Source organism: Aspergillus wentii, assembly GCF_001890725.1.
Source record: "Aspergillus wentii DTO 134E9 unplaced genomic scaffold ASPWEscaffold_1, whole genome shotgun sequence".
NCBI classification, from domain to species: domain Eukaryota; kingdom Fungi; phylum Ascomycota; class Eurotiomycetes; order Eurotiales; family Aspergillaceae; genus Aspergillus; species Aspergillus wentii.
The window spans coordinates 4,821,798-4,842,716 of NW_024467832.1; the positions used below are offsets into that span (position 1 = coordinate 4,821,798).

The window sequence follows — 20,919 nt, forward strand, 5'->3', positions numbered from 1 at the left end:
ATTCGTCATGCACTCCACCAGTCGAAGGAAAGAAAAAGATCGGGAAAAAGGCAGGAGACTTGAGCAAAAGAGAAGAAATGCCCATTCCACGGATGGATGTTGAAGCATCAGGAAGTCCATGAACATGGTGTCGACGTAGGGCATTCTCTTGAATGGAAGAACAAGAGGCAGAGGCCGAAGGCATATTGAAATTATGATTGGGAGTGTAATGAGGATGAGAAAGGAAGAAGGATTAGATATGGAAAAAATCGCTCTAAATATTCATGAATAGGCAGTCGTTAATTGAGGATTCTAGTACGATGAATTCATTGACTCTGCTTCACTGTATAGATGTAATTCATCTAGTATACAAATGGTAATATGGAAGAGATTAGGCAGAGATGGCTATGTGAATAACTAAATCAGAAATATTCCATCCTCTTCATCATGGTCAGATATCAATTCAATTTTCGCCCTCTGCTGCCTAGAATGGATGTGTCCATCATCTATGGTTGTCAATGCATTGATGGCTGTAGAGTACGAGTGTTGTCGGATGTTGTGTAGCCGAGTAGCCAAATTTGTGTTTAATTTTCATCTAGTAGTGGTAATTTCTTATCCATCCATAATGAACGTATTAAATAGGAATGTTCCATAATTAAGCATAAAATAAGCATCATCAATAAAATATGGAAATTCGATAACTAGATTCATCAATGATGCCATCCGACGCGTCGAATTTTGTTGATCCGAACACGACACACCAAACTTTTTCACTTCAGGCAAAACAATCCAACCACGCATTAATCAACGAAAGAGAGAGCTGAAAAGGAGGAGGAAAGAAGAATAGAAGAATGGACAGAAAAAGAAACACCACATTAGCTGGATTCGACGTCGAGTCAGACAATGAGGACCAAGAGCGAGAGGCAACAGTAACTCTCCCTTGATGGTAATGAAGGCGAAGATCGAATCACCAGTTTCGTCTTGCAGGGACTGAATGAGAATGATGGAACAAATGATATTCAGCCGTATAGATCAAACTCCGAGGTCACGGAGCGAATCGTTGTTCGTGAATCGAGATGAAGAAACCGTGTTTCGCGAGAGGCGAGAAAGCACGGAAAGGCGGCAAGAATTACAATTCAACGAGAGAGCAAATGATATTCAACACGAACACACAGCTCCAGGCCCACTAAGTGTATCCTCGTTATTTGTGGGCCAGAATAAAGGGGAAGAAGCGATGGCCCCTACGAGTATTCAGTATGACAATACTGAGGAACTGAAAACGCCCAAGGAATTGTGGGATGAATGGCACGCCCATGAAATGAGAATCAAGGAGATCCAACGCGCACACGATCTCCAGAAGCTACGGAACAGGCCTCCCCAGGTCGTAGACCAAAACCAAGAGGAGAGAACCGACTCAGCAGCACCAGTGACATTACCAGGCCCCGGGCAGCAAAAGAAACAGCCACAGAAGGGAAATACACTTAACGAAGAAGAACGGGCCAGATACGATGTCTCTGATATCTACCTTGAAGGTGAAGAATCCGAAAATGTCTGTCTACGATAATTGTAATACCATGCGCCAGAAGATCGAAGCCCATCTTGCCCAACCCGATGTCAACCAAACAAGTTTCCTCGGATTACCAGAGCAGCATTTCCTCGCAAGGACAAGAAGACAATTTGTAGGAAATCACTGCGGGAAGTTCTGAGGCAGCGGTGACCTAAGAATGGAAATACAAATACGGTGCTTTATGCGGGCTATGTCTTTTTTGAAAAGTTGAGGATAAGAGCAGGCATACCCAAGACTAAATTTCGAGAGGAGATGGAGGAGGTCTGGCAGGACGGCTTCAATCGGTCTTGTATCTCCCATACCAAGTATATGAAGAGACTTGGAGGAAGGCCAAATGTGGATGAATATGGCCTGCTGTGTTTTAAGGGCGTGCGTCGATCACCTGTGCCTGTGACTCAAGAACAAGGGGGTAAGATCAGATATCCCATCCTCCTGTCAACTACATCTAACTTTTTAGCAGATTCGTCTTGAAATATGTTAGCATTTCGATGGAGTTTAATGAGACGACTACCATCTTTACGATGTTCACTTGACACGCGTCTTCTCCCGCATCGTGCCTTGACGCGACGCATGGCTTCGCTCCCAACACTCCCTCCACGTCAGTTCCCTACGACAGGCTTCGTTGAACTAGACTCCTCGGAGAAGTTAGAAGAAGAGGAGCTTCCATTGTATGCTCCGGAAAATTACTATCCCGTTCATATTGGCCAAGTCTTCGAGTCTCGATACCAGATCGTCTCGAAGCTTGGGTATGGGACGTCTTCTACAGCCTGGCTTTGTCGAGATCTTCAGTAAGTCATCCAATCAACACTTGTTCATAACGGATTCTAAATGCTATAGACACAATGAATATTATACACTCAAGGTATGTGTTCGCGGGCAACAGCCAGATCATGAGATTACCATTTCCGAGCACCTGAGGAATTCCAACAACCATCCTGGTAAAAAGCTAGTTCGTGTTGTCCTGGACACGTTTGATGTTGTCGGCCCTCATGGAAAACACAAGTGCTTGGTTTATCAACCCCTCGGGATGAGCTTCACCGGATTTCAGGGTTTGCTGCCTGAAAACAAGTTCTCCAAGGATCTTATCCAAAGGGGCACTCAGCTTCTCTGTATAGCACTGGCCTTTCTTCATCAAAACCATGTCGTTCATACTGGTACGTTTACATCAATAGGTTCTGTGGAAGATGAGCTGACTTCACAGATGTCTCATCAAATAACATCCTCCAAGGAATCGAAGACAGCTTTGTCCTCTCCCAAATTGAAGAAGAGGAGATGAAGCGCCCAATTGCTCGAAAGGTTCTGGATAATCGCAGCATTTACTACTCCCAACCAACACCTTTCAGCGCAGGCTTGCCTGTTCTCTGTGACCTTGGCGAGGCTAGAATCGGGAATCAAAAGCACAGGGGAGATGTCATGCCTGGGATTTACAGGGCACCGGAAGTAATCTTGGGCATGGAGTGGGATTCTAAGGTCGACGTGTGGTCGATTGGCGTTATGGTGGTTACCCTTTATGAATTCGAAACATCACTCATATCTAACATTATTATTCCAGGTTTGGGATTTAGTGCAGAACGGCCACCTCTTCTTCGCAAAGAAAAACCGCATCCTAGACGACGAGCAGCATCTGGCAGAAATGGTATCCCTCATGGGACCCCCTCCTCTAGAATTTCTCAAACGAAGTGATAAATGTCTCCAATACTGGGATGAGCAAGGTACATTGTTTTCTCTCCCCTTAGTGAACTGCTATATTCTAATTTTCCATTTTAGGTAACTGGAAAGGTTCTATACCCATACCCGAACAATCGCTCGATATGAGAGAAGGGCAGTTTTCTGGTCAGGATAAGGAGCTTTTTCTGGGATTTTTGAGAAGCATTCTTCGTTGGATTCCTGAAGAGCGTTCAACTGCAGAGGAACTTGCGTATGATAGCTTTTTTATGCAGCCGGTGTTGGCTGCTAGGGGTCTTATTTGATCCAAGGTCTATTGGAATACGAGACAGGTCCAGGTTTCACGTATCAATGGCCTGATGCCAGTAGCGGATATCTGCATCTCGACAATCGCGTTCTTCGGTGAAAGAAAGAAACGATCAGTCGGTAATCACCTCCGTGGCAGCAAACCTTGCCAGAGTATATAGGTAGTGTACAATGCATTAATCCTATCCAAATGTGTATATAGCTATTGCTATCTAGCGGTTGGGAACTGTAATATCTGGAGCTTCTGGCTTCCAAGATAAAAGCCATAGCATTTTCAAGCTATGGTGTTTACGGTCTGGCTTTCTCCCCAGGGCGTTATGTCATAGACTCCAATGGGTGTGCAAGGCCAGTTCCAAGCATGGCCCAAATCTGGTTGTGCCAGAACCGTAGTTCGGCACTAGGCCATAGGATTTTTACTCCCTTGGGTGTCGAGTACTGCTCGATTGGAGATATACTGCTGTATCAGCGTAGTGCTAAGTTGTCTCATTTCAGAAGACAAATCAATCAACATCCTCCAAACTACCCGCAGAGCCCTGCTTCTCCTGCGCTTTTGTCATCTTTCCTCTCGCATCAACATTGTCGAAGATACTAGGCTCTACAACGATAGACAACTTCTGGGTCGGTCTGATTGTCCCCCATTGGAAACCGAGCTTCTGGGTCGGGCCATATCGCTCTTCTCGCGGGACTAGACATGATATGCGTCTCCAAAGCCTCTGCATAAACCGATGCGTAATATTGTGCGGTCGCCCATTGGCGAATTCTCGGAACGTTACCCCCTTCTCAGGACCCATAGCCAAGAACTTTGCAGTGAGATTTTGTTCGGTCTGATGCGAAAGCCCAAGTGGGATCCTCTTCTTCGGTTGTTGCCAGGCAATAGTCCCAGCAAGTAAACCCTCCAGAGTCTTGAGTTCCGCTTGTGGGAGCGGTGGAAGAAGACTCCCAAGTGCAGCCCTGTACCATCTTTTTCTAATATTTCGTTGGCGTGATCGAGAAAGCGGCTTCCCCCAGATATCTTCTTTCGGTATCGGTGGCTCGAGGGTCTTAACCGGTGTGCGAACTCCAAGCTGGGCGATCAATCCGTTGCTGTGCTGGGATTTTATAAGATCCACCACGATAGATGGAGGTTTCCAGTTGTCCTCAAGCATAGTCGGTTTTTGGATCAAATCTAGCACAGCCGCCGTGTTTTCCGGCATTTCCGGTGTAAGCATGATCTGCAATAACTCCCATCTTCGCTTCCCTACTCGCCCGTATGACATTCGAAGGATCTTTTCGAGAGGTTTGGAATATCCTTGGTTGGCTCGTTGCAACACGGATAGGTTCTTTGAGGCATCTTTTCGGAGACGATGTTGCCGGTAGAAGTCGGATCGCAACTCGGGGCTGTTCCAGTATCGTCGAAACCTTTCAGTACAGTGTTTTTGCATAAATTGTCTGGCGATCGGGTCCGGAAGATAGGAGCATTCGCGAATCGTGGCACGGTAGAGATGTCGCCAGTGTTCGCGAGGAACAGCCTTCAAGACCGACATCTGAGACATGGGTCAAGCGTAGGTTCACTGTCAAGAATTGAAAGTATTAACCAAAAATTCCCTCGATTCTTGTTTCCATGAGGCTCTGCTCTTCGTGCATGCAGACCAAAAGCAGAGAGTGGTGAGAAAAAGACACCCGAAAGGGAAATAGCTGCTTTAAGTTACGCGAAAAACGACGCTAGGCAGAAAACGCGACCCAGAGCGAAACCCCGCGACTTTCTCACCACGATCTCCCTGTTTGCATGCACGTTCTATCTCATCTGGGCCTGGCTGAGGGAGATAATTTTTTTGTCTGATTTCATCAGTATTTTTAACTCATCCTGGATGGTATACATGCCCACTGATCCATCCCATTCCTCTTCCGCCTTGTTCTGCCTCCCTTTTCGCGATCCCCGTTGCGCTAGCCACGCGCCTACTTTCGCCTCCTCGCGCGCCTTGTCCGAGCAGATCCCAAGATAGGTGCATTTCCCCACATACTTTCCTCTTTTTTCCTTTGAATATCTATGCCTTTAGACGACATGCCATTGTGTCTGTAGGAAAGCTGTACATAGTACTGATATCTAGTCATTCTTTTAGGTATCACATGTGCGCAGCCTCTGGGTTAGAGCCCCGACTGTGAATTCAATTCGGACCGATGGCTTCCAACAACCACAATGTAGCGCGACCAGGCCTGCCCGTGTCGTACTCGCAGAGCAGTATGGGGTCCGGTAATGGGTTACAATACTCGCAATCGCAAATGGGATCCTTCAATGCTTCCCAATCCGTCGCCTCAACTCCCCGAGCAACACCACCACCCAAGGGATCGCAACAGTCAACCATGTCGTTTAACTATCCCAACGGTATGCCGAACATGGCTAGAAACAGTTTTAGTGGGATGGAGGAATCGAATGGTTATGGGCCAATGATGACATATCATGAAGAGTTCAAGCCTCAGATCTACAGGGTATGTCTTTCCTTTTTCGTTGACTTTCCTTCTAAAGTCAATATACTCACCGCTCCTTCCACAACATAGGCCGTCTATTCGAATATCGCGGTTTACGAAATGGAAGTCAATGGGGTCGCCGTCATGAAGCGTCGCTCCGACTCTTGGTTGAATGCCACACAGATTCTTAAGGTTGCCGGGGTAGCGAAAGCCAGAAGAACAAAAACTCTCGAAAAGGAAATTGCGGCCGGTGAACATGAAAAAGTACAAGGAGGGTACGGAAAATATCAGGGGACCTGGGTGAATTACCAAAGAGGCGTCGACCTTTGCCGGGAATATAACGTCGAAGAAATGCTGAGGCCCCTTCTTGAATATGACATGGCCCCCAATGGAACCAACCCTGCGGTGCACGATACGTTGGATACACCTACGAAGGAACAAGCGATGGCCGCACAAAGGAAACGTCTCTACAGCGGTGTGGATAATCGTGGTGTGAGTCAACCACAACAGGGCACTTTCTTCCAGAACATCTCTCGCACTGCCGCGACCGCCGTCAACGCTATCAGTAAAGCTCGTTTCGACTCCCCTGCCGCTCGGGGCACTGACAATAGACGAACGAGTATGATTCGCAGGCCTTCGCAACAGATGAGCAGCCAAGAGTCCACGATGCCCTACAACAGCCAGCAAAGCATGTATAGTGTGACGTCTGATAGTGGCTTCGGGAGCAACTTCCAGAACAGCAATCGATATCCGCCCAATGATGCCTCAGGCCTTGATCATGAGGAGCCCATGGAGCCTCCTCTGAAGCGCATCAGATCTTCCTCCAACCACCCACCGTCGTTTGGAATGCATCGTGAACCTTCGACATTGTCAATGCATGAGCCAACACCAACTGAACCCAATGACTCCTTCTACCAGGACATGGATATTTCAAATTCTATGGCGGATGGCAACCCACGTGGCTCAGAGCCCGTTGCCGCGCCCTCAACACCACACAGGTTTCAGAAGATGAAGCTGATCATGACGCTGTTCCTTGATAAACGGACCAAAGATTTCTCAAACCACCCTGCTCTACTACAGCTAAGCGGCGATGACCTAGAGATTCCACTCGACGAGTATCGGAACAACGCTCTGCACTGGGCAGCTATGCTTGCCCGTATGCCATTAGTGCATGCACTTATTGAGAAGGGTGTCAGTATTTTCCGTCTAAATGGCGCTGGGGAAACGGCATTGCAAAAGTCTGTTGGGACAAGAAACAATCTTGATTACCGAAGCTTCCCGCGTTTACTGCAGGTGCTTGCTCCCACTATTGACATGGTTGACTTTAGCGGACGTACAATCCTCCACCATATTGCAGTGATGGCAGCAACCGGGGGCGGAGGTCATGTGTCAGCCAAGCACTACATGGAAGCATTGCTTGAGTTCATAGTCCGTCATGGGGGGACTTCAGTCGGCCAGCAGATCTCCAATGGTGCCATCGATAAAGGGCAGAATGGTCTACAACCAGGCCAAGTCATAACACTGGGTCGATTTATCTCGGAAATAGTCAATCTCCGTGATGACCAGGGAGATACTGCACTCAATCTGGCAGGCCGTGCACGTTCTGTCCTCGTGCCTCAACTTCTGGAAGTGGGTGCGGATCCTCACATACCCAATCACACTGGTCTCCGGCCTGCAGACTACGGTGTCGGCGTTGATATGATAGACGGCAATCCGCAATCCCAGCAGTCTGGGAATAGGAATGATTCCTTCACAGATCAACTTGCCAAGGCAAAGAAAGAAATTCTTGACAGTAAGAACCTAACCGTGTTCGCAAAACGAGGATTTCCCAAGATACTAACGATGGCTTAGCAACATTATCCCAAATCAACACAATGGTGCAGGAAACATTAAGCAGTATTGACAAGGAGCTATCTTCGAATTTGACAAAGAAGCAAGAGAAGTTTGACCACTGGCATTCAAAAATCCGGGAAACTGCGAAGGCGCGGCAAATTGAGCAAAAACAGCTTGATGAATTAAGGCGCAGATCATCAGACCGTGTGGAGCTCGAAAGACGGATAAAAAATCTGGAAAGATCGTCCCAAGATCTTGTTGCAAACCTGAAGAATGCTCACAGTCAATCGCTCGGTCCATCAAAAATTGTCACGGTTGGAGATGCCGACAAAGACTCTGGGGTTGAAGTTGCCGAATTCGAGTCCATATTCCCTGAAGACTTTGACCCTGCCTCTGGATTTTCCGAGCAACAGGCCGCCTATCTTGCATCGTTACCATCCGTTGGGACATTGCAACAACGCATAAAATGTTACCAAGATTTCAACGGGGAATTATTTTCTGAGGTGGGCCGGCTCAGGTCCAAGAATGTGGTACTTGGGGAAAACTACCGACGAATGGTAATAGCGTGTACAAATTGGACAGCTGAGCAAGTTGATGAGGCTGCCGAGGGATTAACACAGTGTGTCAAGGAAATCAACGATAACCCAGTACCCGAAGACGAGGCTATTGAGATTTTGATGAGAGACCGTGGCCAGGATTGGTAGAGGGCTCTTCACGACTAGTTCTTTTCGAAGTTTACGATATTTCGCGTCAATACTTTTGTTTATCTGACTGTCCTTGGATTCAGCTACGCAAGGAGGTATTGTTCATATATGGGATTTTGTTTTACAAGCATTCGTGGAGTTATCTTCATTGTGCCTTTTGTGGCGTTTTTCAGCATTCAGTCTGTGTTTACAGATACCCTGAGGGCAGATATAATGAGTTTAGATCATGTTATATTATTTCATTCATGGCTGCATCAAGTTTGATGCCAAGCTGATCATGCTTCTGTTCTTTTTGGCAAAATTCCATCAATCATGATTCCATGTCTTCGACTGCAACAAACTGCATCGTTTAAATTTTCAGATTCTGGATTCTTGGCTGCCATCCACACTTTGTCTTGGTGTCTTGTCTTCGTGTCTTGTCTTCGTGTCTTGTCTTCGTGTCTTGTCTTCGTGTCTTGTCTTGGGATATCAGCCTAAATAGCCCAAATTATCCGCCATGTGTATACATCCAGACTAATCTACAGGATGGGATAGGCGAGCTGAGCTTACCCCGCCTGTCATCATATGCAATCCTCAGATCATGGACAATGGCGTGCATCTACCAGTAGTCTAGACAGGATAAAAGGCCCAGTGGTCCTAGTCGTCTTGTCAAATTCTCATCAGGCTACAGTGGACCAATATATTTACACACAGCAACCAAACTTATTCATAAAATAATTACAAAGATGACTACGGGAATTCTACGAGTTGAAGGTAGCAAAGTTGTGGACAACAATGGCCGGGAAGTCGTTCTTCGAGGGGTGGCCATTGGGGGATATCTAAAGTATTTCCCTCCTTCCATGATTTGTGTCCCGACAAACACTTTCCGATCATGATTTCAAATTAACGACTCCCTCTCAGTATGGAAAACTTCATCACCGGATATCCAGGCCACGAGTCGCAGCGCAGCATCACACGCTGCAATGCACAAAGCCCTGGGGCCCGAGAAATACGATTTCTTCTTCAACAAGTGGCTGGAGTTTTTCTTTACAGAGGCGGATGCTAGGTTTGTTGCGGGACTTGGGCTGAACTGTATTCGGATTCCATTTAACTATCGCCATCTGGAGGATGATATGAATCCGCGCGTGCTGAAGGAGTCTGGGTTTAGGCATCTGGATCGGGTGATTGGTTTGGTGAGTGGAGTGCTCTCTGGATTTTTGAGGTAAAGGTTTCGTTACTAAATACCAGGCAGTGCGCAAAAGAAAGGATATACACAATCCTGGACATGCACGCCGTCCCCGGTGGCCAAAACGGAGACTGGCATTCGGACAATCCCACAAACTACGCTGCTTTCTGGGACTACAAAGACCACCAAGACAGGACCGTGTGGCTATGGGAGCAGATTGCGGCCCGATATAGGAACAACTCCTGGGTTGCAGGATACAATCCTCTCAACGAGCCCTGCGATCCAGAACATATACGACTGCCAGCCTTTTATGAGCGCATTGAGAAGGCTATTCGGGTGGTTGATCCAAATCATATTCTGTGGTTGGATGGAAATACGTTTGCGATGGAGTGGAGGGAGTTTGATAAAGTACTTCCCAATTGCGTTTACGCTATTCATGACTATTCTGTGGGTTTCTTCTCTCTGTCTGTCGTGGTTTGATGGCTTGATGGCTGATTGGTGTTACTCAGTCGATGGGATTCCCTACAGGTGAACGATATCAAGGCACTCCAGAGCAAAAGCAGCTCCTCGAGAGTCAGTTCCTCCGCAAGGCACAGTTTATGACCCAGCATGGCACACCAATCTGGAACGGTGAATTTGGTCCAGTCTATGCAGATCCACGAATAGATGCAGAAGCTGGGGCCATCAACCAAGAGAGATACAGTTTGCTTGGTGAGCAACTACGCATATACGACAAATACAACATCCACTGGTCCATCTGGTTATACAAAGACATTGGCCTCCAGGGAATGATTCACACCAGCCCAGATAGCAAGTGGAATACCACAATTCAGTCTTTCCTAGAGAAGAAGAATCAACTCTGGCTTGATTCTTGGGGAAGACGACCCTCTTCCGAGCCCGAGGCAGCACTAGCACCGCTCGTTGAATGGATCGATAAAGTCAGCCCAACAGCAAGAAATACATATCCCACATCCTGGGATACGAAGCGACATTTACTCCGTGCGGTGTTCCAGACCTTTTTGGCGGCTTCGTTTGCGGATGAGTTTGCAGGGCTGTTTCGGGGGATGGGTGAGGACGAGCTAGAGGCTTTGGCGTATAGTTTTCATTTCGATGAGTGTGTTCAAAGAGGGGGGCTCAATGAGATTCTGAAGTGTCATTCTGGTGTTCCTGGGTCTTGATCTTACTGTTTCTTCATATGGCCGATATATAGCCCGTGGATAGCTGCCCAAAGAAGACTTATATAGTAACACACGAACAACGGACCTATTAGATCACCTCTTAATGCAGATGAACATATTAAAACACCCGGGGAAAAGACAAGAATGGGGAAAACAACGAGAATAAAATGGCTGAACGAGATGCAGAAAAAATTAGCAAAAAAGAATCTCTCCCTCGGGGAATCGAACCCCGGTCTCCCGCGCTTATCAGCTTAATGACAAGCGGAAATCATGACCACTAGACCAAGGAAGATTCCAACTGAGTTATCTCAGTTGCTTGGCTGAAAGTTTTGTCGTTATTGAGAAATATGACCCTTTTCAAGACAACAGCAATTAAATCGCATACTAATCACAGATACCAAGTACATAGTGGATGTATGTTGACCGCTGAATAATTAATTTTTGTAAATACTATTTATACCACCATGAGGGCTTCATTGTGCTCCAATGAATTGATTTGATTATCAATTTTGCGTTGTTCTACCATATGATTCTAGAATACTGTGCGTATAACCTCGAATGTGCGTATCTTTGCGATCTGCAGTGCAGATTACAAAGCAGTTACTAGACACCCCGCTAATGCCACATCCCGTGACCCCACCATCCCCGCCGAAATTTCTGGCTTATCGATAAAAAAAAGCGACGAAAAAAAACTCCTGTTGGCGGGGTCGATCAACATTAATTGCTTCTCATCTCCAACGGCCTAGTTCTTTGCTGCTATTGTTGCTGTCGTATCTTATCTGACAGCTCTCAAGTGCAGTTAGACGCATGCAGCATGTCCCTGTGAGCACATCGACTGCCTTGATCACCCTGTCTGAAGTCGACAATTTGAAGATCGAGTCATATCAGATACCTACAAAAGAGCACGACATTATACCCCATTGGCTGCTCTGATAGAGATATCATATCTATTAAATATCCCCAGATCATTTATCTTTTTCTGATCGACTGAATAAAAGATATCATCTTCCAAAATGGCCGAATCTACCGATTCCTACCCCACATCGTTGAACACTTTGTTCGACGTTGCATCGCCGCTGAAGGGACAGTTCAACCCCGTGCGCTTGGAGGATGCACAGATCTTTCCAATCCTGCAGTTGCCCCTGGCAAAGGCAATCTTTGGACATGACTCATCGGATCAAGATACCATCAACCGTGTTTCTAGTGGAGAAACATCCTACACCAGCTTTGTTGCTGAAAAGACGAGAGCAATCTCGCAGACTTCGATAGATGGCCTTACACCTGAGCAACAACGTTCTCAACTACTTCACATCGGTCAGGCTGCTCTGTTCGGTTTTCTGCAGTCCAATGTCACTGGTCCTCCGTTGAACTTTAGCCCGGCTGAGGTCATCTTCCCATCTGCTATCCAGTCTGATGCCGCCACTCTCAAAGCTGTCCGCGCCCACGCCATTCGCGAGCTCTCTGTGGATGGTGAGGCCGCTTACAAGTTGACACCTAATGTGGAGCTTTTCTCTGTGGCAAAGGCCGTCCTGGTCGACGCAAATGTCTTGCAGGAAAACGGTCCCTTGATGGCTCGGACACTTAGAATGCGTGTTAATTTCCTCCACCAGAAGATGCTTTCGGAAGTCACCGGCACATTGCAAAATGAAATCTATAATGGTGTTGAGGAGCTGGCGAAGGCTTTACTGGGTGAAAACTCGGTCTCTTCTCCGCAAGAAAAAGGAATATTCCTCCTGGAACGAGCAACTATCAATACTCACCATGGATTCGACATCAAAGCCAGAGCAGACATTGAACAGGCTGCAGCACTGAGGAAATTCGAGTTTGCTTTGGTTGGAAAGCTGGGAAAGAGAACCAAGTTCCAAGAGCGCGACATCAGTCAACTCGTTGTTTTAGCCAAGAGTTCTGACGATATCTCTTCCCCCGAGAAGGACACTACTCAACCGTCAGGGCCCAAGAACCTGGATCTCAATGATGATACCCTTCTGGAGTCTATCTCTTTTACCAAGGATACGGAACAGGCACCCAAAGATAAGCCCGTGACCGTCCAAGACGAGTCCTCTCTATCACCTACCTTGGCATCCCTAGACGCCGGAAACCAGCCCATCCTTGACCCTATTGACTCCGCCATCCTTTTGGCTATGGCATCGGCCATCACCAACACCTCACCCGATAACGGATTGACCCGAGAAGAAACCCAACCCTACGCAAACCGTGTCCTTGAGGGTGGTAGCTCCAACTGGCAGATCTACACCCAAGCCTTGCTTGTCCGAAGTAGAGTCGAAGGCTATAGAGCGCGTACAGTTGAGAGAGCAGTTTTGCAGTTGCAAGCCCTCGTTGACCAGATCATCGCGGACACTGCCACCTCTGACACAGACGCCACTACGGCTGTCGAAAAACCGACAACCTTCCTCCCCAGACCCGAGGAGTCAGAATCCGCATCCGCTGCTGAACGACTTGAGTATATCTGGCCCTTGAGCTTCTCGACCAGATGGGACCTCGAGTCAGAGCTGGCAGAACGATGGGTGAACATCGGAGGTTTGCGAACCGCTCTTGACATTTACGAGCGCCTACAGATGTGGGCTGAAGCAGCTCTCTGTTACGCCGCCACTGAAAAAGAAGAGAAGGCCAAAAATATCGTTCGTGGACAGCTCTACGAACCCACCAACAGGGTTGTACAGGATGAGGACAAGGAGAAATTCGAAGGTCCCGAACTTTCTCCCCTTCCTGCTGATGCTCCACGATTGTTCTGTATTCTGGGTGACATCGATACGGATCCAACTATGTACGAGCGTGCTTGGGATGTCTCCAACAAGCGTTATGCCCGTGCCCAACGCTCTTTGGCTCGTCACTATCTCACCTTGAAGCCCCCCGCTCTGGAGAAGGCAGAGGATGCCTACCGCAAAAGTCTTCACATCAACCCGCTCAACCATGGTGCCTGGTTCGCTCTTGGTTGTGTCCAGCTCGAGTTGCAGCAATGGGATAACGCCGTCGCTTCTTTTCAACGGACTGTTCAGATTGAAGACACCGATGCCGAAGCATGGAGTAACCTTGCCGCAGCTATGCTCCGAAACCCCAGACCAGCGACAGAAGAAGATGATGATGAGGAGACAGAAACGACTAATACTACTCAAGAAAAGCTCGACGACGAAGAAGACGAACAACCGGCTCCGAAGAAGCAAAAAGACCCATTTAAGCGTAAGCGGGGGGCCCTTGCAGCCCTCCACCGCGCCGCACACCTCAAACACGTTGACGCTCGCATTTGGGATAACGTCTTGACAGTAGCAGCTTCAATTCCGCCTCCATTCACACCATTTCAAGATGTCGTTCACGCCCAGAAACGACTCATCGAAATTCTTGGCCCGAAGAAGGGTGAAGAAAGTGTTGATCTTCCCATTCTGTCCATTCTGGTCGACTTTCTCATCAACAATTACGAGTATGAGAAGCTTCTGATCGATATCAACGAAGACCCATCGCTGCCTGCCAACCGTGTCATCCGCAGTGGTACAGTCCCCGGTCAGATCCTTTCACTCGTTGACGACCATGTTGTGCCATTGATCACCCACTCCGCCCGGCTCTGGCTCGTCGTCGCCCGCGTGGAGCAGTGGCGTGAGCGGCCATCCAAGGCATTCGAAGCCAATGAGAAGGCCTGGCGTGCCACCATCGCCTCATCAACACAGGGTGCGTTCCAGATGGGCGATGAGAAGAAGTGGTCGGAAGTTGTCCGGGCGACAGAGAAGCTGGTTTGTGATGGCTACGCCAAGTTTGGCCCGATGGATAAGGAGGGCCAAGAAGGCGTTGCCGATGGAGAGGCCGAGCTCGTTGCCAAGGACTGGCGATTCAAGGCCCGTAGTGCTGTTAGGGGAATCCTGGGTAAGGGCAAAGACTTCTGGGAGGACAGCGAGGGCTGGACTCGTTTGAAGGGGTTGCAGAGTGAGATGGGAAGTGGTTAGATGGGATATAGATGGAATGTTTGTTAATGAGAAATGTTATCACAATCAGCGTTTCTTGTCTTGATATTGGTTTAAGACTTGCATAAAATTTGATTTCCTGTTGATTTCTCATGCTTTGCAGAAGACTGGCTGTATTCCTGCTATAATAGGACAGAAGCAGCACCGCCATATCTTATAATCGCAGTCTACCGATTCTCTACCTTTCTCTTCAACATCCCACAAAAACTCTCAAACAGAACAGAATCAGTCCCCTTGAGCCATCTAACCAGAACCCGCACCCCCTTTTCCTCAATCCTATCCTGCCTCAACTGCACCTTGAATCCCAACGCGGCTTTGGAGTCGTCAATCTCGGCCTTGTGACCTGCCCCGGCTAACTGCATTTTCCGGCGCGCTTGACGGGACCAGACGTTTTCCATCGCGAATCCTACGCCCGTGCCGAGATTTTTACGCCAGTTCCACTGGATAGAAAGGGTACTGAGCTCGGCGTCGACTTTGTTGCTTATATCGTCGATTGATGCAGTTGGTATGTCAAAGGTGAATTCTGAGGGGAAGGGTAGGAGATGTTTGGGGAAGCCGGTAATGCCTCTAGCTATGTTCTGTTGGCTGGTAAGTATCGATGGTATTACCACAGCGTGGAATAAACTTGAACTAAAGGAAGGGGACATACCATTGCCGGGCGCAGGTCAGTCCATGACCATGCTACCGCCCATCGTCGTGTTTTGTTGCCCTGGACGAACTCTGTCACGGCATAATTGTGATTTTTGTGCTCAATCAATTTCTCTACGATGACGGAGACACTGCTCAGTTTCCCGAGCATGGAGGTATACCACACGACTTGTTCGCGAAGACGAAGACTCTCCTCGATCATGCGCGTTACAAAATCTATTTCGCCACCAGCGGTAACCATCTCAACCTCTGCACCTGTGCATGCCTGTGCACTCTTCTCAGTGACTGATTTCTTGTAATAGTTCAGATGCAACTTACCGAGAATGGTGGTCTCTCCTTTTCCGTTGCTGAAGCAATCATTTCGTCACGAGATTCATAGAACGGAGGGTTACACATGGTGAAATCCAGGCTAGATTATAATCACGTTGATTTGAGCTTGAAAGTTCGACTAGATCACAGGGTTCTGCATACCTCTCAGCTCCTAGTTTTGACTGCAATGGAATGAGGTCATCTTTGGGGTCAGTCTTAATTATCTGGATTCGAGATTCAAGTTCATTCGCCGACACGGTCTTTTTGGAGGATTGGAAGTTTCCTTCATCGATATCTACTCACGTCATGAGTTCTTCTGATTTGAAACATGGAATAGTCAAGCTTTTGACTTACCGGTTGCCACGAAATTCCAATGCGGCCTCAAGGCGCTTCCCAGAAGCGGGTATATACTGCAACAGCCTGTTCCTCTGCAATAGTTAGAAAACTGTTGTTCAACAAGGACTAAAGAGTTAATGACTGCGTACATATCAAGCCCGAGAACCTCTCTATCGGGGTCAAAGTCATCCCGATACTCGTCTCCCGTGGTGTCTATAAGGTCTTGAAGCCATAGGATATAGTTTAATCTACTGGTAGTCAGACGGAGGATTTTGGTGGTTCAAATGCTCGTTTTACCTGTTGGGTACCTAAGAGCAATAATTAGACCAGCATGAGATTTTTTATAGTTTATACATACTGGTGGACATAGTCTATTTTCAGGAATGTCAACCTTCAAGTTGAAATCTCGCTGCAGCAGACTCTTCGTCAATTGTCTAAAAGCCAATCAGCCTTAGCCAACATGCTGTGGTTCTTCGCCTACCGGACGGCATTTGGATCGGTAAAATCCAGCTGACCATTCGGCTTCACGCTGTGGATCGTTCAGCTTCTAGACCAAAAGCCACTAAAATATTACCACAATCATAGACATACTATTTGGCGAAATCAGGCGACTGCAAAGCCAGCGTCGTAAAGTCGACGTCATTTTTGTAGATATTTCGAGTTGCCTTCATGATGCTAGTGCTGGAGGGTGTGTATCGTTAGCCTATGAAGAACCCTGCAGCAAAGCGACAATTTGGAATATCAACGAAGATGGCATACAGGTAAAGTCACCTGAGTCATGACGATAGAATCCTCACGTATTGCAAGAACGGGTGCTTTTCTTACCGCTGGGTGTTGGTGGGGTAGATCCAAAGTCTTTTTGGGTTCCAAAGGAACGAAGAAAAAGGGACCACGGGAAAAAAGGAACCGGATCACCTTCTTGTGGACATAAGCTGGCGATCAAAGGAATCACCAGGCTGCAATTAAGCCATCGAAAAGGCGAGCTGAAGTGTGGAGATATACCAAGACAATCGGTCGCTGACCGCTGAAATTGGCTGCGACAGAAGCTGCGCTTAACTGGCCTAAGGCGATAAGGCCAAGCAGATCCCTTATGTCATGGCGGGGAAGACGCGTTTCATCCCACGTACATAATCCCCTCCATCCCTCCGTCTCTGGTTCTCCATTTTCCTGCATTGCAGTTTAACGATCAAAAAGTCTGAGATCGGTCTTTTGGTCGATTGGCTTTTTTTCCCCCTGCAGATTATCTCGTTTTCAATTCCCTGTGAATCATTGACTCGTTCGCGGGTGTGTCGCCATGGACAAATTAAAACAGAGGCTGGAACGAGATCTCCACTTTGTGGAGGGTGCCTTCAAAGGTCAAGATCAGTTCTAAAAAAATTCTTGGAGTGTTGAGCTGAGCTGAACTAACACCACATAATTTTGGGTAGACTCGGGTTTACACGATGCCACAGCCAAGGCATACCATCTCAAGCACCAGATGGGAAAGTTCTTCAACCTGGTAAACCCTAACCATCGTCATGACGAGGAACACGAGCAAGCGACAGACAGGAAGAGAAGTGCAATTGCGGAGTCCCACCGATATGAGTCGTTTGCCCCGGTTCACGAGAACAACAAGGTCAAATGGTATGTCGATGCGCTGGACTACCTCTGGGCAGTTTCCATCGCCCTTGAGAACGCCAAAGAGGTCATCTACATTGAAGACTGGTGGCTTTCCCCCGAGTTGTTCCTTCGACGACCCCCGTTTGTGAACCAGGAATGGCGACTTGATCAAATACTCAAACGCCGTGCGGAAGCCGGTGTGAAGATCTATGTGATTGTGTACAAGGAGGTGAGCTGGATGAATAGATGATGGTTCCGGGATATGGAAATGCTCATGCCAATTCATAATAGGTGAACCAAGCCCTCACTTGCAACTCGGCCCACACCAAACATGCGTTGGAAAGTCTGTGTCCCGAAGGAAGCCCTGGTTACAACAATATCCGAGTCCTTCGACACCCGGATCACAACGTTTTCGAGAATGGTGCTGATATGACATTGTACTGGGTGTGTTTGAACCCGTAGCGAAGCATTTGACATCCGAGAAAGGCTGCTGACCTAAGGCAACAGGCACACCACGAGAAGTTTATTGTCATTGATTACGAGTTGGCCTTTATTGGTGGTATTGACCTGTGTTTCGGAAGATGGGATGCTAACCAGCACCCGCTGGCTGATGTCCATCCCTTGAATATGGAGAATGAAGTCTTCCCAGGCCAAGAGTTCAACAATAACCGTATCATGGATTTCCAGAGCGTGGAGGCGTGGCAGGATAATGAATTGAGCAAGGCCGAATATGGCCGAATGCCATGGCACGATGTTGCCATGGGCTTGATCGGAGATTGCGTTTACGATATCGCCGAACATTTCGTCCTACGCTGGAACTTTATCAAACGTGATAAGTATAAGCGAGACGAGAGCGTCGATTGGCTCTTACTCGAAGGGCGCACCGGTGACGATGAAGATCTTGTCGCTGTTCAACGTCCAAAATTCCCCGTTGGTGACTATGTTCAGCATCCCTTTACCCCATTGAGCTCCAAACCCCACGGCAATCAAGGAAGCGTGCGGGCACAGATCGTGCGCAGCAGCGCCGACTGGAGTAGTGGGATTTTGCCTGAGCACAGCATTCAAAACGCCTATTATGAGATCATCAGCAATGCTCAGCACTACGTTTACATTGAAAATCAGTTCTTCAGTAAGCTTTCAAGTGGGAAGTTGGAAGCGGGGAAATATATGCTAACATTACCTAGTCACCTCTACTGGCGATAAGCAAGCACCTATTCATAATCTGATTGGGCGTGCTATCGTCGACGCCTGTGTCCGGGCCGGTAAGGAAGGAAGAAAGTTCAGAATTATCATTTTGATCCCAGCAATTCCCGGTTTTGCTGGAGACCTCCGGCAGAACGAAGCTGCTGGCACCCGTGCGATCATGGACTACCAATACAAGTCTATCTGCCGTGGCGAGCACTCCATCTTTGGGCAGATTTCTGCGCAAGGAGTTGACCCAAGGGGTGAGTCAAGAGTTTCCCTTGCAGAAGATACGAGCTGACACAACCAGAACACATTTTCTTGTTTAACCTGCGTGCATATGACCGTATAAACAAGACCCCCGCTTTGGTGGAGCTTGAGAAGGAGGCTGGGGTGAGCTACAATGACATCCAACGTGGTCTGGCCGAATCCATCATGAGTGATAGTGTCCACCCCGCCATCGGAAAGGCAGGTGACAAGAATGAGAAGAGCTACGATACCGGTAATGCGGAGAAGGAAGAACGCATTGATCGACTACGCAGATTTGAGGAAAAGCGCCGCCACCATGATACAGGAGAGGAAGTCAGCAAGGATACTGTTGCTCACACGACCATGCTCCACGGGGGCAAGATGTCAGACGAGCCCTGGCAGGGAGACCCCGAGGATGAGAAAGAAAACTTTGTCCAAGAAGAGCTCTACATTCACGGCAAGGTGCTCATTGCCGATGACAGAATTGCTATCTGTGGTAGTGCCAACATCAATGATCGGGTAAGACACGACACTATTTACCTAGCCAATAAGGATACATGCTGATTGTACTAGTCGCAACTTGGATTCCACGACAGTGAACTTGCTATCGTCATGGAAGACCAAGATTTCATCCACACAACGATGGATGGCAAGCCGTACAAGGCTGGACGCCACGCCGCCACACTTCGACGACACCTGTGGAGAGAACATCTTGGTTTGTTGCCCTCGCAAGACTATGATGCCTCGAAACACCCCAACGCCCAGCCCCCGAATGTCTGCATGAACGCCAACGAAGAGGGTCCCGAAGACGACTTTGTCGTGGATCCCCTCAGTGAGTCACTTTGGAATATGTGGACTGAGCGCGCCACCGTCAACACGGAAGTATACAGAATGCTCTTCCGCGCAGACCCGGATGACAAGATCCTAAACTTCGACGACTACGACACCTTTACCCCTCGCGGTGGATCGAAGCAGGGACATCTATTCGACCCTTACCGGCCCGTCAAGGAAGTGAGAGAACACCTCGACAAAATCAAGGGTCACCTCGTCTGGATGCCTTTGGAGTTCCTGAAGGATGCCGAGATGGCGGAGCCTGGTCTATCTGTGAACCAGATCACCGAGGTAAGCTAGACTTCTGTCTGAAATCTGACATGACGTGATATGAGACATACTAACTGATATTCTCCAGAGTATCTACACATGAGCAACGAACTTTTTTTTTTTCGGAAATATACCAGCGTTTAGTGAATACCTTGGAAATATTTTGAAATTGGAAAGTAAAATCTGTTCTTGTACAGTACAATTTGAAATAACCCATGTGCTGCGCATATGCTCTACCCCGTATCTATATTTACAATTATATGCACATTATTTACATATCAATTGAACTCAAATCGATGCCCTCAGCATTCCCAACAAGATGGGACCAATAGTAGGGCTGACACATGTCTCGGAAAACCAAGCCCATCAATTTGGGTGTCTTTTATTTATGTGTTGGAATGTAATGGATGGGAACTTTCACCGGTACATTTAAGACTCAGTCAAGAATTTTTAGCCCATACACGTCGTATAACTCGGAATGGACAATGAACACAAATATCAAGTGGGAAATTATAATTAGTGCATTTGCTGCAAACCTGCCTACAGGAAGGCAGGCAGTCTATGTAAAAGGTAATTTATCTATCCAGTGCCCCAAGCAGAACACCCAACAGAAAGCCAAAAAAAAAAACAAGTATCGAAAAAGGAGGCCATAGAAAGGCCAGAAAATCGAAACCAACGAATC

At 47.7% G+C, this 20,919-nt stretch overlaps 9 protein-coding genes and 1 non-coding gene across 10 annotated transcripts; 6 read left to right on the plus strand and 4 right to left on the minus strand.

Moving 5' to 3' along the window:
• Positions 1-877: 877 nt before the first annotated feature.
• ASPWEDRAFT_288594 (uncharacterized protein) lies at positions 878-1,756 on the plus strand. Its single transcript, XM_040833193.1, has one exon. It carries the CDS (start codon positions 974-976, stop codon positions 1,541-1,543), a length of 570 nt encoding a protein of 189 aa, XP_040695530.1. The 5' UTR covers positions 878-973; the 3' UTR covers positions 1,544-1,756.
• Positions 1,757-2,116: 360 nt separating this feature from the next.
• Positions 2,117-3,516, plus strand: ASPWEDRAFT_48327 (uncharacterized protein; the record flags this gene model as incomplete). Its single annotated transcript, XM_040837093.1, has 5 exons — positions 2,117-2,334; positions 2,384-2,700; positions 2,748-3,043; positions 3,099-3,258; positions 3,314-3,516. The coding sequence occupies 5 exons, from the start codon at positions 2,117-2,119 to the stop codon at positions 3,514-3,516; spliced, it is 1,194 nt and encodes a 397-aa protein (XP_040695531.1).
• A 501-nt stretch (positions 3,517-4,017) lies between these two features.
• Positions 4,018-5,040, minus strand: ASPWEDRAFT_99516 (uncharacterized protein; the record flags this gene model as incomplete). The annotated part of the gene is made up of 1 exon (XM_040839667.1): positions 4,018-5,040. One exon carries the CDS (start codon positions 5,038-5,040, stop codon positions 4,018-4,020), a length of 1,023 nt encoding a protein of 340 aa, XP_040695532.1.
• A 229-nt stretch (positions 5,041-5,269) lies between these two features.
• Positions 5,270-8,942, plus strand: ASPWEDRAFT_288598 (putative APSES transcription factor (MbpA)). The gene is made up of 4 exons (XM_040833194.1): positions 5,270-5,499; positions 5,617-5,983; positions 6,053-7,754; positions 7,814-8,942. The coding sequence occupies exons 2-4, from the start codon at positions 5,675-5,677 to the stop codon at positions 8,497-8,499; spliced, it is 2,697 nt and encodes an 898-aa protein (XP_040695533.1). The 5' UTR covers positions 5,270-5,499; positions 5,617-5,674; the 3' UTR covers positions 8,500-8,942.
• A 282-nt stretch (positions 8,943-9,224) lies between these two features.
• ASPWEDRAFT_167852 (glycoside hydrolase family 5 protein) lies at positions 9,225-10,842 on the plus strand (the record flags this gene model as incomplete). The annotated part of the gene is made up of 4 exons (XM_040830206.1): positions 9,225-9,345; positions 9,400-9,671; positions 9,731-10,111; positions 10,174-10,842. 4 exons carry the CDS (start codon positions 9,225-9,227, stop codon positions 10,840-10,842), a joined length of 1,443 nt encoding a protein of 480 aa, XP_040695534.1.
• A 207-nt stretch (positions 10,843-11,049) lies between these two features.
• On the minus strand, positions 11,050-11,134 carry ASPWEDRAFT_t19. Its single transcript has one exon. It is a non-coding gene; the product is annotated as a tRNA-Asp (tRNA).
• A 721-nt stretch (positions 11,135-11,855) lies between these two features.
• Positions 11,856-14,795, plus strand: ASPWEDRAFT_167853 (tetratricopeptide repeat protein; the record flags this gene model as incomplete). Its single annotated transcript, XM_040830207.1, has 1 exon — positions 11,856-14,795. The coding sequence occupies one exon, from the start codon at positions 11,856-11,858 to the stop codon at positions 14,793-14,795; it is 2,940 nt and encodes a 979-aa protein (XP_040695535.1).
• Positions 14,796-14,980: 185 nt separating this feature from the next.
• On the minus strand, positions 14,981-17,410 carry ASPWEDRAFT_732975 (DUF890 domain protein; the record flags this gene model as incomplete). Its single annotated transcript, XM_040839304.1, has 10 exons — positions 17,022-17,410; positions 16,698-16,781; positions 16,588-16,635; positions 16,415-16,540; positions 16,256-16,354; positions 16,125-16,198; positions 15,933-16,065; positions 15,780-15,870; positions 15,463-15,726; positions 14,981-15,391 (listed from the first exon to the last, which is right to left on the minus strand). Exons 1-10 carry the CDS (start codon positions 17,033-17,035, stop codon positions 14,981-14,983), a joined length of 1,344 nt encoding a protein of 447 aa, XP_040695536.1. The 5' UTR covers positions 17,036-17,410.
• ASPWEDRAFT_35473 (uncharacterized protein) lies at positions 16,670-17,593 on the minus strand. The gene is made up of 2 exons (XM_040834237.1): positions 16,932-17,593; positions 16,670-16,787 (listed from the first exon to the last, which is right to left on the minus strand). Exon 1 carries the CDS (start codon positions 17,277-17,279, stop codon positions 17,055-17,057), a length of 225 nt encoding a protein of 74 aa, XP_040695537.1. The 5' UTR covers positions 17,280-17,593; the 3' UTR covers positions 16,670-16,787; positions 16,932-17,054.
• pldA (putative phospholipase PldA) lies at positions 17,374-20,359 on the plus strand. Its single transcript, XM_040834238.1, has 8 exons — positions 17,374-17,461; positions 17,534-17,934; positions 17,997-18,149; positions 18,213-18,834; positions 18,890-19,150; positions 19,198-19,655; positions 19,710-20,258; positions 20,326-20,359. Exons 1-8 carry the CDS (start codon positions 17,401-17,403, stop codon positions 20,338-20,340), a joined length of 2,520 nt encoding a protein of 839 aa, XP_040695538.1. The 5' UTR covers positions 17,374-17,400; the 3' UTR covers positions 20,341-20,359.
• The last annotated feature ends 560 nt before the right edge of the window (positions 20,360-20,919 follow it).

Excerpts from the sequence above, each read along its gene's own strand:
- ASPWEDRAFT_35473 (XM_040834237.1), bottom strand. The coding sequence starts at position 17,279 with ATGCAGGAAAATGGAGAACCAGAGACGGAGGGATGGAGGGGATTATGT.
- ASPWEDRAFT_288594 (XM_040833193.1), top strand. The coding sequence starts at position 974 with ATGAGAATGATGGAACAAATGATATTCAGCCGTATAGATCAAACTCCG.
- pldA (XM_040834238.1), top strand. The coding sequence starts at position 17,401 with ATGGACAAATTAAAACAGAGGCTGGAACGAGATCTCCACTTTGTGGAG. Across the intron at positions 17,935-17,996 it reads ATGTGATTGTGTACAAGGAG|GTGAACCAAGCCCTCACTTG; the intron begins GTGAGCTGGATG and ends AATTCATAATAG. Across the intron at positions 18,150-18,212 it reads CTGATATGACATTGTACTGG|GCACACCACGAGAAGTTTAT; the intron begins GTGTGTTTGAAC and ends CTAAGGCAACAG.
- ASPWEDRAFT_288598 (XM_040833194.1), top strand. The coding sequence starts at position 5,675 with ATGGCTTCCAACAACCACAATGTAGCGCGACCAGGCCTGCCCGTGTCG. Across the intron at positions 5,984-6,052 it reads TCAAGCCTCAGATCTACAGG|GCCGTCTATTCGAATATCGC; the intron begins GTATGTCTTTCC and ends TCCACAACATAG. Across the intron at positions 7,755-7,813 it reads AAAGAAAGAAATTCTTGACA|CAACATTATCCCAAATCAAC; the intron begins GTAAGAACCTAA and ends ACGATGGCTTAG.